The sequence below is a fragment of the Pleurodeles waltl genome, chromosome 8, assembly GCF_031143425.1.
Source record: "Pleurodeles waltl isolate 20211129_DDA chromosome 8, aPleWal1.hap1.20221129, whole genome shotgun sequence".
NCBI classification, from domain to species: domain Eukaryota; kingdom Metazoa; phylum Chordata; class Amphibia; order Caudata; family Salamandridae; genus Pleurodeles; species Pleurodeles waltl.
The window spans coordinates 420,160,308-420,178,710 of NC_090447.1; the positions used below are offsets into that span (position 1 = coordinate 420,160,308).

Sequence of the window (18,403 nt, forward strand, 5' to 3'; positions counted from 1 at the left end):
CCTTTGCCAGTTGTGCTACAGATAGACATACCTTGTTTGAAACGAAAGAGCCCTGGCACTGAAATCTGAAAGTGCACTAAAGCCTGCTAATCAGAGTCGAAATCCAGCATTCAGTAGTTCTGAAGGGGTAAAAAGTGTGGGGACATCTGCAAAGAAGTCCAGTTTCCTATTCTCCTAGTAGCTACTGTGCAACCCTGGACAGAACAGTATACATGAAAGGTGTCAAGTGTCTACTTAATAGGGTCTCCATGAGGAGGAAAAACTCATAAAAGGGAGAAAATCTCCCTGGCAATGTTAAAGTAGATAATGATTAGAAATGAAAAATCAGCAAGACTACAAACGTCTTTTGACACCAAGAAGGAGAAAAGAGCCAAGCAAGAAATGCAGAACAACCAATTTGCTTTGTTGGAACACATCCTCCTCTTGTGACTATCTCTCATATGTGTTAAAAAAAGGTACTTATTTCACTGGAAAAGACTCAACTCCATTTTACATTGGGAATCTTGAGAAATGTTCTTTGGTCACTCCTGCATTTTGGAAAGGGCTGTTTAATTGTCCATGCCCCTTTTCAGTAGTTATGACGTGTGTTTGATGATCAGACCAGCTTACATGCCTAATGCTCCAGGCAATGATTCAGAGCACCCCTCTGGGTGACCTAGAGCAGGGAGATATTAGACTGTTCTTAAAGGAGCAGATATGCGGTGTTCATTGTGCGTTACATTCCAGGAACATGCTGGGCGGCAGCACAAGGAACTTGTCTTTAGTTCTTGAAAAAATTTTGGTGTGAATTTTGGCACAGATGTAACAATTGTTAGAGTCCACTACCGTAAGAAAATGGCAAACCTTCCTTCAGAGGAATAGCTAACTCTACCTGGGACTTCATATGAAAATCTAATTTAAACCCTGGTTCAAGAATAAAGCCCATTGCTTTCACCCAGGTCTTTAGCAGAGATGGTCAGTGTTTTGGACTCATCCTCTAAATCCATGATTTAAGCTGGCGTTTAAAGGCTTCACCCTGATTCAGAAGGAACTCTAATTCAATGTCTGGCAACAATAAGCCATCCAATTCTCCTTGGTGTCTAAGCATTGCTTCAGGTGCTTGATGTCAAACTAGATGGCTCCCACAGAATTTTTTTGTGTATCGTCAGCAAACTGTTGGCGAGAAATGCTTAGCATTTTATCTAAGCTTCTTGTTTTTGGTGTGGGTTTCATCTGTTATTTTTAAGCTTTTCCTTTTTCCAGCGCGGCCTTTGCCTCTGCTTCACCTACAAAACATCTACAAAAAATCTGTCCCCATTTCACTTTCAGAGAAGAGACTATAGTTTTTTTTGTAACTTTCAGGTCTGCTGGATGAATTGCAGATATTGTTTGGGGGCTCTGCTTTATTTTAAACAATATCTGTAGTTCTTCCCAGACAGAGTGGTTTCTGTCCATGACAAGACTCCCACCTTATTACAGATTTTGTGTTGCCCACCCTTTTTCAGTCACTCAACCCCAGAAGAAGGAACCGCACAATCTGAATGTGCCACTCCTCTTACAGATTTATAAAGATCATTATACTTCTTAGGAAATTTGTTTCTTTGTGACTTTCTGTTCTGCTGTCCACATGGGAAGCTTTTCACCTACAGCACAAAACCAGTTGAACCAGCTGGCTATATGTTGAGTGCTCATAAGTGATCTCAAGTCAAATTGCCTTTTATGTGTTGGGGTATTCTAAAATAAAAGGTGGCTTCTTGGACAGATATGTGGCAGGTTATTCCTGTGGTTGTTTGCAAAACTGCTTCCTAGGCAAATTCCCATGTTTATTAAAAACTGGAACTCGAGGTTGAAAATTCACATAGAATTTAATTTTATTCCATAACAAGCAACTTTAATTAAAAAGTAATTGCCTTATGTTTCAAGAAAACTCCCAGTGTCTCACTGTTTAACATGAGGTCTGGAGGTGATAGTTAAAGACTGCTCATTGCTTGGGTAATCGCTTATGAAGTGAGGACCTTGTCAACTGAGAGGTATAAAGTGCTGTTTTTCAGACTACTTACTGATAGTCTATCCCGTCTTACTCATCACTGTCTGTGAAAACCCTTCCCTTTTTCACTTTAAAAAGAATTTTAGGTGAGTGGCAGGTACGTTTGTATCTGATCTAAAGACAGAGGGCGCTGTGATTCTTTTTAATTTTTTATTTTGGAAGGGTAGCATAGGAGCTAGGATGCTTCCTGTTTTTCAGATATGAAACATTCAGATACAAGACTCACCCTCATGAAGTTTTGACTGTGGCAAATGCAAGGAGGAGTAGACATCATTGTAAACAGAGTTCACTAGTAAATAATCAGCGCATTAACAGAAGCTTTTGCAGAACAAAAACATTTGTCAACGCATACTCCTGAAAAAAATAGTTCTACAAATATGTATCACAAAAATACCACAGTTAGCATTTTCCCTATACTAGCCATAATGTGAGTCCAAGTCACTGAATGTTGGAAACACTAATACAGTGAATCATCTCCGTAAAAATTCAACTTAGTTCTAATAGATTATGGGGTAGGCTATAAGATTGCTGTTTAACAAAATCTAGTAACCAGAGACGATGACTGGCAACCACTAAAAACTTGCATTGCCATATTACGCAGGTTGATTATACGTTGTAATGCATCCTGGACTAAGTCCAGCATTAGAAAAGATGACCGGAGCTCCTGTTTTGCATCTGGATGGTCTCTAAACTCCTTTCTCGATACATTGATTTTCCTCTCCTTCTGTAGTTGATGGAGCAGTCTTGTTTAGGAAATCCTATAGTGGCGTCTATACATACTTCATGAATGCTTGTGTTTTGTTTTGTCTGCGATTTTACTTTGAACTCTGTGAAATTAACCTATTTAGTTCCACCAGTGAAACAATGTGGAATATCCAATAGCCTTCCAACATGTGAACATTTTCTGAAGCTTGATTACTGTTAAGATGCCAGGTAGTTTCACTTTATTTTTAGCCACAGATGGGTAAGGTGTAAGAGCAAAAGTTATTTCAGAGACTTGTTGATACTCAGATTTTTTTTTTTTAAACAATGCATTCAGATATCACACCCTGAGTCTCTGATACATAGTTAATAAAAAAACGATATTAGGACTTTAAACAAAGTATAATCCTCCTATTAAAAATGTCTCAGCCTAAGAAAGTTTAAAAAATTGAGTAGAATCTTCATCATCCAATTAGTGATGCTTTTCTGTGTCTGTTGTACACACTTTGTAAACAGTTTAATGGTTAAAAGATATATATTTTGTCATTTAAGTGCATAATGTAATTGTTGGTAGCAATTACAGGGCAGCATTAAGTTTTCTTTCTGTGTAAAACAACACATTTTTGTCTCTTTGCCACCTCCAATAAATACTTTTCCTCACTGTTGTGATGATTACAAATTGTATCTTAGGCTCTCGCCGTAATTCAGCTCTCTTTTGCCATTTAACTAGGTTTCCGGTAACAAAAACCCATACTTGCATACATTTCAAGAAGAAAAAAAAACCTCTAAAATCTTCTTTTTATCCTTTCCGCCCAAGTACCTGTGTATGACACATTTTGGAAGGGTGATGTGGGTGAATGCAGGTATGAGTAATAAATAAAAGGCCTGTGTTTGAGGTCAGAATCACTGAGAAGTATTTTCCATGTGGAATAGGCCTTGGAAGCCTTGAAAGAGAGCAGGAAGCAGGTTATATAAAGTGGCTGAAAATGTAGATGGCTCGTTGGACAGAAAGGAAGACCAGGTGCAAAAGCTAAAATATACCTAGTAGAAGTGGAAGTTTACTGATGTCTTCTGCACGGGCAAATTTGTAAGAGAAACTTTAAGTCTGTTTATTCCTCAGAAAGGAGCTCCAACCAATATCAAGCGCATGAGGGGGCTTGTGCACACATAAAACAGGGAGGAAAGACAAGGGAGGGAATGGAGATATGGTGAATAATGGACACTTTCACCGTGGATGATAATATGGCAGAACACCCTGTACATTCAGGGTAATTTGTCCTACTCATTCTCCAAAGCAGGCTTATACTGTGGTAAATCCTAAGAAAATAATTGATTTGGACTAATGTAAGTTAGAGGGGATGGCTATAATATCAGAGCTTCCATCCCATCTCCCTGCCACTTAAGTCCTCCTCCCAGGCTTCCTGCACGCCTGCAGGGATCAGAGGCGTTTAGTAGGATAGATCTGTATAATCTTAAAATAACCTTTCTACCTGGGGAGGAGGGGTTCCATTATCACTTTGACCTCAAATTATGTCTTTTCAATTAATTGCACTTTATAATATGTGCTTATTGCATTATGGTTATTTATGTTTTTATTGTTTTGATGATATCAGCGCAAAGAAAGTTGCTTCAAGCAAAGTCACTTCAACGATGCCAGAGGACTAATAGTCAATCAATTTCACTTATTATGCCATTTCCTGTGATGTTACATGTTATCCATATTAGAGGAGCCTCACACATTCCCTTTCTGCTCAGGGCCCCAAAAATCCTAGAACCTTCCCTGGATCGTAGCATCTTTAGGACGAAATAATAAACAAGAGGTAGATAAACCGAGAAATGGCCCTGCGCTCTCACCCACAAAAGTTAGTTTATCCAGCTGACAAACATTTTATATGTAATCCGTAGGGGGTTGTGGGGAGTAAAGCTCAATGAATAAGTAAAATTTGTAGAACAGAATCAACCACAAAGATGAATTACTGGTTAAATGTTTCTGTATTTTTGTTGATACAAATGTACACAATTATGAGATTTAATAATACATCAACTCATAAGTATTGTTTTGAATCAGCATTCACATTATTTCATGATATACACAATGGTCAAACTTTTCCATAATTTACATTCATTTGAAAAAGTCTTTGAAGAATCAAATATCTACACAAATTAAATTGTGCAACTATCCCATTGAAGTAGCAATCCTAGCACTGAAGTAGTCAACATTTGTTTTGTGGAATATCCACTTCATCAGGGCTAAATATAATAAAGAAAAAAAGAAGGAAAACAAACAAAGAAGAAACATAAATTGCCTATAGATACTACATTGAACTATGTTTCAGAAAACATCATGAACCAAAACCCGGGAAAATGCAGAACGATACACGTGTGGACAGTAATAGCATGACAAGGAACAACAGACAGTGGACTAGGTAGAAGAAAGACAAACAGACAAATTTACATAGAATCACTATATCCTCCTAGACCGCCTTTTCATAAAGTTATGGTTTATCTTCACCAACCAAGGTTTAAAAGACTAAAAACAAACAGTACCAAGCACTGACATCTTATCTCAATTCTCTGTTGGAAAACGTTAAACCACGCATCACAGTGAACTGTTTTAACAGACCTGCACTGTAGTGATTCTGAATGAGTAGATTGAATTAGCAATTAAAAGATGTTCAAACATGCTCCAAACAACAATCAACCAAGTATGAAATTCCAAATAGAAGTTTGTCCAATAAGGTGCCCCACAGCATCAAGGAAACATAATGCTTTCACACCAGCCCCAACATACATCATACTGACATATCAGCAAGTTGCTGCATTACTGTTCTAAAAAATAAAAAGAAGCGATAAAACTAACATAATCCAGTAACCCCTCATTACTTACAAAATACGAATATCATCAGTGTAATGTCTTGATGCTGTGGACCAAATTAGGAAGATAAAAATACCAGAAAAGTAAAATCAGACTGCAAGTCTTAAAAACCTTAACTAATAGACCAGTCAAGGAGAAAGGCTAAATATCAAAGTTGCAGAAAACTTGAGTACTCACATGAACCTCCCAGTAGAGCAGATTAAACTCTCAACAATGAATAACAAGACCTGTTTAAATACCGTGGCACAATCATTAATTGTCCCTAAATTAACACCTTAGAAGGCAACTCATGATTCAATAGCAAAAATGTAAAAGTTACCTGTCTGAAGTAAAACTGAAAATCTGGTGCGGACCTCCTATGCAGACCAAAACAAAAGGAAATATGCAAACCCCAACACAGTGGTATGAATGGGAATGACCCCAAATTGCATTAATATCACTTGAATCACTGCCAACAAATGCAAAAAAATAATAATTCATCCTACGTACGGGAAATGAATAATTTAGAACAAAAATGTACCCCTCAAGAAAAGCGGACTCAAAAATCCAGTGTGCTAAAGAGGAAAACACTTGTCTCATACAGTGATGCTGTACCAATGGAATGACAAAAGAAACCCATTGCACTGACTGGTAAAACAACAAGCTCGTGGACTGTCTGTAAGCATTTACAAATCCACCAACTCAAATCAGTAACAAAACATGAAAGTGAAACAATAAATAAGTGAGCACAATTGTGGACAAACAATATATGGTCCTTCTCAAAAAAGAACAGGCTCAAACACCCATTGGGCTAAGACATAAGATCACTGGCTCAAACCACTGGACTAGGTTGGCTGCACAGCAAAACAGCACAAAAATATATAAGGACCGCATCAAATCGTACATCAAAAACATTCACATTCTTGCAAGCTAAAGCAAGATCAGATCCAATATCCGTTCTTATACAAGATTTTCAAAAAACTAACATGAATGAGTTGTGTTGGGTCAATGTTCTGAGCATCAATACAAAAACACACATTTAAACAGTCCTGATGAAATCACTGATACAAAAAATAAGTAAAGGATATCATAGAGAAGACAGAAGGATTCACAAAATACAAGACAAAAAAACATTAGAAAGTTAACCCTAATGATCTACAAAATACTAGTGAAACACTGGGATGTTTTGAGGTTAGACAACAATATGAATTGCATACTTCCTAGTCACCCGTTGGTCACTTATAGAAAGACAGCAGCATGGGCAAGTAATGAAGTATGTGAAACCTTTTGAACTCTATCTAATGCAGACGCAAGGGTTTTTGATTGGATAACCTCTCATCTCAGCTCTCTTGATGCATTCTAATGTTTATGTCTCAAACTCTTCTGAATCGCTCCATTTACGTTTGTGTCTGAGTAGCTCACCATAAGGAATGTTATTCTTTTAGCTAAAAAGGTGCCCTGAGCTATAGTACAGTATACTATTCTAGCAGTAGGTTTATGGAACGTACAGCTATCTAAGAAATTATCCTTCACATATAACTGAAGATCTTAAAATGTGATAGTGTGCCTATCTTATTCGATTGACAGCTCAACATTTAGAGAAATGTTATTGAGAAAAGCATGGCAATCTAGTAATTCTTCCTCCAAACTATCACATATACAAAAAATATCATCAATATAACAATACTGTGCCAGTACATTGTAATGTCCATCTTGCAGTCTTATTCCAGGCATGCCCCCTCTCGTACCAACCCATAAATGGACTGGCATAAGAGGAAGCAAACCTACCACCCATTGCTGTGCCTCGTAATTGATGAAAATAGTGCCTTTTGGAACAGGAAAAAAATATTCTGTAGAACAAATGGGGTCATATCCAAAATCATTTGAACATGTTTAAAGTGACTCGCACATTTAAATGACAAGAAATATTGTTGTGCTTACAGTCCATGCGTATGAGAAATTATAGAATTTAGGCTCTTGACATCCGTAGACACTAACTGGTAAGTGTCCTCCCACGGAATACCAGATAACTTGCCCAACAAGTCCTTAGTATCTCGAAGAAACAATGGAAGTACATTGACCGTAGGTGATAAATGGATATCTATGTACTCAGACATTTTCTCTGTAGATGATCCAATACCAGATCTAATACGTCTGCATGGCAGATTGGTACCTTCTTTATGTATCTTGGAAGGAATAATAGGAATTATAGGATCACTGACAACTAAATATTGATAGTCTTGTACATAAAAAAAACCTTCTTGGAACCAACTATCCAACATACTATGACATTGATGGACAGCTGTAGTGTAATCCTCATGTGTATATCTCTCATAATCCATAACAACATTTAGTTGTCTCAGAGCTTCTTGTTCATAATTCTCAAAATCCATAAGCACTACACCCCCCCCTTTACCTGCTTCACATATAATTACATTACAATCTTGTTTTAAACATTTCATTGCCAAAATCTTTTTACTAGTGAAGTTTGTGTTATATGATACATTATGCATTAAACAAAAATCTTTCACAGTTAGATCATAAAAGGTATCGATCAGATTCTCTTTTGGAAGAATGGGAACAAAGGTAGATTTCCTTGCCAATACAGTTTTCTGTAAATTCTGCTCCTCAATCAACAAATCTTTTGCTAAGTCCTCTATGTCCTCAGTTTCAGAGTCTTGTATTGTAAGTGTAGAGAGATGAGGTTCCAATTCAAGTATGTGATGTCTGGTGGGTTTATTCCAAGAATAGGTTTTATAGTTTCAGAAATCTCACAAATTTATATATATCCATTTTGATTTGGAAATTGTCGAAATAGTGTGTACCGGAGAAACAAAATGCCTTTTTTTTAAGACATTAATTATTTCTAAAGTGAGCTGCCTAGATGACAGATTCCCAATTAAGGAATGTCCCTTCCTTTGCTCATTGACCTTGTCTGAACTCCTGTATTTTGTTGACTGCCTCCTTGTGCGCTTCTGCCCGCCCCTGATTCTTCTCTTTGAATTCTTTCTTGTTGTAACTCCCTTTCTTGATTCCAATAATGTTCTGCTAGTCTCATTTTCTTCGGTTTGTCTAAAAAAATATTAGATCTACTAGCTGGGCCAGTGGTATTATCAGTATTTGAACTCCTTGAATTTAAACCTGAAGATTCAGAAAGTGAAACACTTTCCAATGAGGGAGTTTTAACTGGAGGTCCCCTTTTGTAACCAGAATCAAACTTTTGTGCATATGAGTACATTTGCCCAGAATTGTAATCCCTCTCATCACATAAGAACCTAATTCTTTCCTTTTCCTTAATCTCCTTCTGATACTTCTCCAAAATGCCTTCCAGAATTTCATAATTCTTTCCGCTACCATCCTCAAGTTTAAGTTCAGCAGTATCAGTTTTAGTTTCCTCAATTTCTTCCCTAAGTAGACCCATTTAAGTTTCATCCTGTTCGATTACCGTCATCATTAAATCATTTGAAGTTGCAGTCAGTTTTGTTCCCCATTTGTCAGCTTGTTCTGCATCTATATCCTCTATGGCTGGCAAAATATTAATACGTAGACCCCTAAGGATCCTACCAATTTCCAAATATTGTTTTGGAAAGAACCTTTTGTTTTCATGTTAGAGAAAAACCTAGTGTGTTTTCTGCCCATTCATCCATCATTGTTCTGGGCTGAGAAGAGTTGGTGTGCTACCACTGGCATTATGTGAGGGACTGTGTGTTGCTTTTCTGGAAAGTAAGCAGCTCATGACCTGTTAACTTTTCTAAAATATATTTTATTTATAGAAGAATGTCCTATTACAAGAACAAATTGATTTTGCAGTGTGAAAAATAAAAATTTCTTTACAAAAGAAGACAAAAATAGCAGACGTGGTAAGAAGGTGTGTGTGTGGAGAGGTGAGGTACAGAAGGAGGGGGAATTGTATTGTGCAGTGCCAGTTTGAACATCTGCTTCCATATTTTCATGTGTTAAAGGTGTTGAAGTCTTGAATGTAAGTAGAGATGCAACAAGCACACAATGTTGCATAAATGTACAAGAGACAAATGCTTATTTTATTCAAGACCAAAATACAAAAGCACTTGTGAAGTTTGAGAGGTGCCACATGTACAATCAAATTGCAGCAAGCCACCGCCTACCTCTACCTCTACAGCTACATAGATTCTGAGATGCTGGGTTGGGAGTGAAAGTGTAGGCAGGCGACTCAATTTCTGTCTCTCTGCTCTGCAGTAGAAGGAAACAGAGAGGTATACAAGACATTCCAGAAGGAATGTCAGAAATGCTTTAGCGCCTACCATCAAAATGTGCTCTAGAAGTGCAAGCCTAAATTGAAAAGAAAGAACAACATTTACAAAACACTTAGTTAATATTGTGGTACAAAATGATTCTTCTTTTGTAAGTGTTCATGTAGGCTGCTTACAAAACATGAATCTTAAGCACAGTGCAGGTTTGCTAAGAATAACAGTTGTTTTCTCATATATATCCTGAGACAGACTTGTGGGTCAAACCGGGTTTGTAAGAAATTAACTTTTTTCCTTTTGTGCTTTTTTTCCAGTGGGAGCAGGCGAAGTTGCTAACTTTGCTGCCTATGCTTTTGCACCAGCTACATTAGTAACACCACTTGGAGCTCTTAGCGTTCTTGTAAGGTAAGATGCGTGCTGGTTTATAGAAGAAATGTTCGCAACATAGTATTTAATTTGCTCACAATGTTTCCCTCAAAGCACACAGTAGAAATTCAAGCCACAAATTCATTATAAACATCCAACCATTTGAGATTTAAATGGTAAGATTGCAGTACATTACATAGTATGTTTATCAGATAGTCAAAACGTCTATATACAGACTTATCAGCAAAGTTTAGAGTAGGGACTGAGACATCAGATCTGTTTTAAATGCAAAGAAACGGGTGAGTTGCCCGTTGTCCCAGAGCTCTTTGCATTAGCGATCAAAGCACTAGCGAAGTAAATAAAAACAGATGCTCAGATGCAAATCTTTGAGTGGACAAATGGATTGCAGACAGGAATGGCTGCCTATGTGGACAATGTTCTGCTATTTCTGACATACCCAGAATAGGCCGGCCCAAAAGCTTAATTTTAAGTGAGCTATCGGAATTCAAACAATGGGACACCGTAGGGCTATCCTGCCTGGAAAATGAGACGTTGTTTGGGGGTACTTAAATCATTCACTGATTTGCCGTAGTAGGTCGATCTTAATTTTTCACCACCTTCAGGTGCGTCATGCAATTACCCCTTACAAGTCTGGCTTCCAGTGATTTCAGATTTTAGCCCCTTTTGGACCGAAATGTGATGGGTGAGTTGAAAGATAATATAATGCAGATCCAAGTTCCTTGGCCATTAATACACCAGATTCTTTTGCAATACTGTAATGGAGCATCTACATCAAAGTCCATATAAGCGATAAAATCAATAAAGACTTTAATAAGGTCAATAAAGAGAATTTGTGTGAGTTAAAGGGTTTTAGCTATCAATTCTTAAGTTTTCATTGTTTATTCAATAAATATTAGTCTTTTAAGCATCAGAAAGGAATATAATCCAAGACTCAATATTTCAATATAAAGAAGAATACAGTATTGATAAGTATGACAGTTAAAATTGAAATAATACAACAGGAGTATTCCATAAAGGAATTTCCCTAATCTAAATTAAATTAAATTAGAATGGAATAGAATAGGGTGTTGCTTCAGAAACCCAATAAAGAGTTCTGATCAGAAAAAAATTCATATGCATAAAACCTTTGCAGTTCAATTAAAGAAAGGGTCCAGCTGTAAAGTATTCTCACCTATAAATCAGCAGACATGTAATGAAACAGGGAACAGGTTCAAAGTAATCTCCCATGAAGAAATATATGGTCTCCAGAAACCCAGAGATGGATCTCCAGAAAAGGCAAGCGAGAGAAGCCCTACCTACTCTAGGAACACATACTAATAGAAAAACAATAAATTAAATCAAGTATCACATTCTTCATTCACAACATCCAGTAATCACTGGGGAATAGGTAAACTTCCCAGCTTCTCACATCTTCATAGTGGGCCACAGATATAGGTGCTTGAAAATATACTTCATCCATATTTTGCGGTTCACACAGTTCTTCCCATGAATCATTCTTCCTGTTCTCTCCTCTCCTCCAGATGAGAACCTCACTATCAGTTGCCTAATGCAAAAGAAATACCTATTCAAGGCTTCCGTAATGTTACAGCATTTGTAGCAGAAGAGAAAAACATCTTGTGCAAAACAACAGCTCAATGTGTAAAACAGGCCTTTCAATGTTAGTGTGTAATTTACGGTTAATATAGCATTTACAGTTATGCTAAGTTAAATCAGTACATTATTATTCCTTATGTACGCTTATATTGCCTAAGTATGATTGCTTACTACAAATTACATTCAAAATATCCAAGTTATTTTAACATAAATGCACAGTTATATTAATGCATTCTTTTTAAACAACTGAAGAAATTTGCTTCACCATAGGCATCAGGCATGGGAGTGGGACCTCATTCCACTCTCTGATGAGGACCTGAGTGAATCGCTAATGTCTTCTAGAAATTCAGCAATTGTCTTGCGATACAAATTGGGTCAATTAAAGTACTTCACATGGGATTGGTTGTGGAATTGTGGGGTAATATCCTTGCTGCTATGCTTGAGATGTGCCAAACAAGTCTGGGAACTCCTGCACACAATATGGGTATGTAAAAGGCTCAGTCCTTTCTGGGAGTGCCGTTCTTAGTGGACACTACTTGGGGACCAAGAGTTGACCATACTTCATGTAAATTCAGAATGAGATTCCAATAGATATAAACTAGCTTTGCGATGGTTGGGGCTCCGTGTTATCTACAGGGAGTGCAGAATTATTAGGCAAGTTGTATTTTTGAGGATTAATTTTATTATTGAACAACAACCATGTTCTCAATGAACCCAAAAAACTCATTAATATCAAAACTGAATATTTTTGGAAGTAGTTTTAGTTTGTTTTTAGTTTTAGCTATGTTAGGGGGATATCTGTGTGTGCAGGTGACTATCACTGTGCATAATTATTAGGCAACTTAACAAAAAAATATATATACCCATTTCAATTATTTATCATTACCAGTGAAACCAATATAACATCTCAACATTCACAAATATACATTTCTGACATTCAAAAACAAAACAAAAACAAATCAGTGACCAATATAGCCACCTTTCTTTGCAAGGACACTCAAAAGCCTGCCATCCATGGATTCTGTCAGTGTTTTGATCTGTTCACCATCAACATTGCGTGCAGCAGCAACCACAGCCTCCCAGACACTGTTCAGAGAGGTGTACTGTTTTCCCTCCTTGTAAATCTCACATTTGATGATGGACCACAGGTTCTCAATGGGGTTCAGATCAGGTGAACAAGGAGGCCATGTCATTAGATTTCCTTCTTTTATACCCTTTCTTGCCAGCCACGCTGTGGAGTACTTGGACGCGTGTGATGGAGCATTGTCCTGCATGAAAATCATGTTTTTCTTGAAGGATGCAGACTTCTTCCTGTACCACTGCTTGAAGAAGGTGTCTTCCAGGAACTGGAAGTAGGACTGGGAGTTGAGCTTGACTCCATCCTCAACCTGAAAAGGCCCCACAAGCTCATCTTTGATGATACCAGCCCAAACCAGTACTCCACCTCCACCTTGCTGGCGTCTGAGTCGGACTGGAGCTCTCTGCCCTTTACCAATCCAGCCACGGGCCCATCCATCTGGCCCATCAAGACTCACTCTCATTTCATCAGTCCATAAAACCTTAGAAAAATCAGTCTTGAGATATTTCTTGGCCCAGTCTTGACGTTTCAGCTTGTGTGTCTTGTTCAGTGGTGGTCGTCTTTCAGCCTTTCTTACCTTGGCCATGTCTCTGAGTATTGCACACCTTGTGCTTTTGGGCACTCCAGTGATGTTGCAGCTCTGAAATATGGCCAAACTGGTGGCAAGTTGCATCGTGGCAGCTGCACGCTTGACTTTTCTCAGTTCATGGGCAGTTATTTTGCGCCTTGGTTTTTCCACACGCTTCTTGCGACCCTGTTGACTATTTTGAATGAAACGCTTGATTGTTCGATGATCACGCTTCAGAAGCTTTGCAATTTTAAGAGTGCTGCATCCCTCTGCAAGATATCTCACTATTTTTTACTTTTCTGAGCTTGTCAAGTCCTTCTTTTGACCCATTTTGCCAAAGGAAAGGAAGTTGCCTAATAATTATGCACACCTGATATAGGGTGTTGATGTCATTAGACCACACCCCTTCTCATTACAGAGATGCACATCACCTAATATGCTTAATTGGTAGTAGGCTTTCGAGCCTATACAGCTTGGAGTAAGACAACATGCATAAAGAGGATGATGTGGTCAAAATACTCATTTGCCTAATAATTCTGCACTCCCTGTATGGGGCCATACCTCAGCTCTGGACAGACACAGACTACCTAATGCTGGGGTGATGAAGAAAGGACTGGATCAATGTAGGAGCCTTGAAAAACTGGTTTAACTTGCTAGAGTGCCTTCAGAAATAGTATAAAGTATGGATGCATTGGAGTGTATAAGGGGATTTATATTGACTCCATGTGAACCCAGACCCTGGAGAATAAACAGTGAACTGTGTAATCATAGAAGCTTGAAATGAAGAAACTGTAATGGTGTGATAAATGCGGAAACATAGCACCTTTGCAATTGTCATTGATTATGATAATAAATAAATAGTACTGCTGAATGTTTTCTTGTGGGAAGATACAACCATGTCTGTATTCCCTTAAGTTGTTTATTGATAAAACCAATAAAAATGTTTTATGAAAAATAAATGCAATACACACTTCAGTTTGTGGGCCTCTCTTCAATGCACAAAATGTAATGTAGATGCAAACATGCCATTGTTTAAGGGTTTGTAGTGGCATGTTGTAATGCTTAAAATATTCATTGAGTTAATGCACTCCTTTCCAAAATCTAGTGTAATTAGCAGGTCAGAAGGTAGGATCTTAATATGGACAATTAATTCATTTGTCCTCCTGAACTCAGTAAGTTGAGAACATTCAAACTTAGCTGTGAACCCAGCAGTCATTTACAATGCTTAGAATCAGTGGTATTAAACATTATACAAAAAGTAATTAGTGATTGTAAATCACATTGTGCACTCTTGTAGTACCGGCAGTTGTTATATCAAAGAGATGACAGTGATTTTGCAGCATCAATGTGTTATAGATGCACGCCTGGCATGTGTTCCTGCTATCTAAAATGGGTCTAGAATTATATGTTGTAACTCTAGTCTAAAGTATACCTTTCTAGGTATTGATTAATAAGGGTATCTGAAATGTTGCATGTAGGTACACAAGATATAGGATGGCTTGGAAAAGCTGTACAACCTGCTATTTTATTTCCTGGCCGACCTTCTGTCTTTCTACCTATCGTAGATGGTAGCTACTCCTCCTTCATACCAGGCTATGGGATGACAACTAGTTGTAACAAACATTTGGTAAGTCGGGGGGGGGGCAAGCCTTTGTACTGCAACCCTGGTGGGGAGATAGCCTACCAACACTTTCAAAGTACAGTTAATACTGTCTTACACAATTAGCATGTGGTGTGTGTGGCATTACGTGTGTTGGAAGTGAAGGACGACAAGCGAATCATGTGCATGATAATTGTTGCCATAGAGCACACATTGTGAGTCTGCACGAAATAGTACTTTCAGTACAGGTTACCTTCATTCTCTGTTGAAGTGACAGCTAGAATATTCTTTGTCCTGGGTGCCCCTGCCACGAAACTTAGCTGATTGGGAGGTTGGTAGGAAACACACTTGCTTCTCTTCCAACCCCGTTTTTCCTCCACTGGATCTAAAATGCACCACTCAACTTTGCCTTGTTGTGTTTGGCATAGCTTATTAACAAAATGACCTTAGCCAAAAAAGTCTATCCCCAAACCACCTTGACTACTTGGAACCAGCTTCTCTTTTCGCTATGAGCCCAGTTGCCCAGGAATGTGTAAAGCCTAAAGGATGCACTCATACCAAAATAGAAGGGTGTTAAAACTTTTAATGAATCTTACCTTTTAATTAGCTAAGGCTTGCTGCAAGTGATCACTCCTTTATTTAAAAATACTGGCCCCTTGGGGTTAGTGTTTTCCCATCTTGTTGGCTTTGAGAAGAAGGCTCTGTTGGCACCAGCACTAAAAGTTACTTTACCTGGAATGGTGTCCTTTTGGCTGCTTCTTTTCCCTAAGGGCTAGCAACAAGCCTTCCTTTCTGGGACTGTCCCTGCTTCTGAGTCCCGAGTTGCAAGAAAAGGAAGCTGAACTTTCCAAGAAAAAGGGGAGCTGATCCCTTGCTCAGAGGATCCAGGGCCAACCTATTAAAACATGCTTGGAGGACATCTTGCAGAACTGATCCTCCTAGCTGCCACGAATATCTTACAAACCTTCTGGCAAGAATCACCCTAAGGAAAAACCCAAAGATCTGCACAGACAAATTCCAGGGTTGCAAGTGTACAGAACTGTGCATCATACCTGACCTGCCTCAAAGTCAAGCGCAGCAGTCCTCAGCCTAAATGCAGCCCTCGAGGCTTTAGAGGTTTTTCTCCTCCTTTAGATCTTGTCGTAGAATCAGCTGGTTTCAGCCAGTGGCCCTGATTCTGAAACCTTTAGAGCAGCCAGCACTCGTGCCATAACTGTCCCAGATAGCCATGTTTAAACTTGCAGTTAGTCACCAACCCTAAATTTCGAATCCCTGTGGGAATTGATGGAGTCTTTTCTTCTAGTGTATACTTCTGGTCCCACAGGTGGTCCTTCCACCCTAAAATGCTTATCATCACCATGCTGATCCAGAATTTGGACCCGTGAAGGTAAGCATTTGTGAGCAACTTAGTTGTTGTGGGCACTCGCAACAAGAACCGTGTTATACGTCATCGACCGGGACCAGGAACAGCTCTTATTGGTCCCAGTTCAACTGTCTTTGCCCATTGCCCTGGAACGCTTTAATACCAGACCTCCAGTAATCTTGTTAGTTAGGATGAGGAGAATATTTAAGAACTTCCCTTTGAAACCTGAACTAATTTTTAACCTTGGTTGGCACCCTCTTCCACTTTGGTTGGGTTGTACTTATTTATTGACTGTTTTTTGGGAAAATTAGCCACGGAAGCAAAAATCTGTTTAGTTGTTCCTCCGGTAACCTAGGAATACCAGAAAACAAGAGCAGAAGAAAGATATTCTATCCAAATGATACATTGTTTCTGGGTAGTTGAAAGGATGTGGGTGCAGTGCTTCATTCTTTCCAAATGAACACTTAAGCTTTGGTGGACAACAAAATATGAAAGCTAGAGTATAGAGGCTCGTTTGACATTGATTCAGTTAACTTTTACATTAATTCTGAAATTTTATTTTCTTCATATATTGCCAGTTGTACTGAACAATATAAGCCCAGGACAAAAAAATAAATTATGGAACATAGCTAATGTGTTATGCAGCCACATGCTGCTTTTTCAAGTCTAGCTAGAGGTTGGAGACATGAAAGTGTAGCAATCGTCGCAACCAGAAAATGTGTACATGTTGAAGGAAATATATAGTGCTGTGCTAGCCTGACACTGTCTCTACAAATGTGTGAATTCTGGATCCTGACAAAACAGCAGAAAATTGTAAAGATTCTTGTACTTATTGCAATATTTTTAAACCTGTTGGGCTGCAAAGTGGACTATCATCCATAGTTGATAAACAACCAAAATCAAAGATAATGATGTACAAATCATGGAGGGGACAGAAATAATCTGAAACAATTTGGCGGAATCACCAGAATCATTACCAGCAGATATAACCAAATACATAACAAACCACCATGGACCATGAATACATAAGGAATTCCGCCCCAGTCTACGCAGACCAAAATTTCAGCAAATTATATATATATATATATTTTTTTTTACAAATACTTGCCTTCAATAAAACAAAGTAATAATGCAAAATACTTATATACAAGCAATGGCAAATCCTCTTGTTTTGCCTCTTTTAAAATTTAGATCAGTGGTCTCCAAACTTTTCTTTAATAAGAGTTACTTATGTTAAATGAAAATCATCCAGAGCTACTAATACTATTAGAGCTGTACTAGAGTCCACCTTAGACAAGATTACATTAGAAGCCACCATATGCGAGATTACAAGGAGTGATCAGCATAGAATATTTATTTGGGTAATACATAAGTCATAGCTGCAATGCCCCTGCCAACAAAATAATATTCGCAATAAATCTCCTTAACGCACCGATTTATCTTTCAAATATCAGCTTTAAATATATTTTGGACATTCAGACGTTGTTTCCCAAACATCAGCTTATGAATTCTAAAAATACACGTTTTCATATTGAATACACACTTTTCAATTTTGGTACACATATATTAATACAGCCAAGCAAAAACCTTCTCATTTAGGAGGCTGAGCTGCACACAGGAGAGCTCCATAAAGACAGCTGGAGACCTATCAGTAGCTCACAAGCTACCCGTTGGAGAAACTTGGTGTAAAGGTTTAGTAAGGTAGAAAGAATAGGCATCACTGCACGCATTCCTCCTTCACAGAACCGTGCAGCACTTTAGGGGCGGGCAGGGCAGCATGGGGAAGAGAGGGACCATGTCAGTCTTTTTTTTGTTGCAGGCAGGTATGCAAATCTCTGTAGCTTCCTCAGAAATCCCTCAGATTTGATCTATTCGCACTTTCAGAAATTTCCTCCACTCTCTGAAAGAAAAGAGATACTTGTGAAAGCTTTTAGAAACTGAACACGTTTACTGCCAAAATATAGCTAGCACAAAAATATTTGAAGTGCGATTCACTAGAGCTTCAC

The 18,403-nt window shown here is 38.2% G+C and overlaps 1 protein-coding gene across 1 annotated transcript in view; it reads left to right on the forward strand.

Annotated features, from left to right (window-relative positions):
• NIPA2 (NIPA magnesium transporter 2) overlaps positions 1–18,403 on the forward strand; it is an 88,127-nt gene that overhangs the window by 62,255 nt on the left and 7,469 nt on the right. Inside the window, exon 4 of the mRNA XM_069204287.1 lies at positions 10,123–10,213. Coding sequence (XP_069060388.1) covers positions 10,123–10,213 — 91 coding nt within the window. The remainder of the gene's footprint in view (positions 1–10,122; positions 10,214–18,403) is intronic.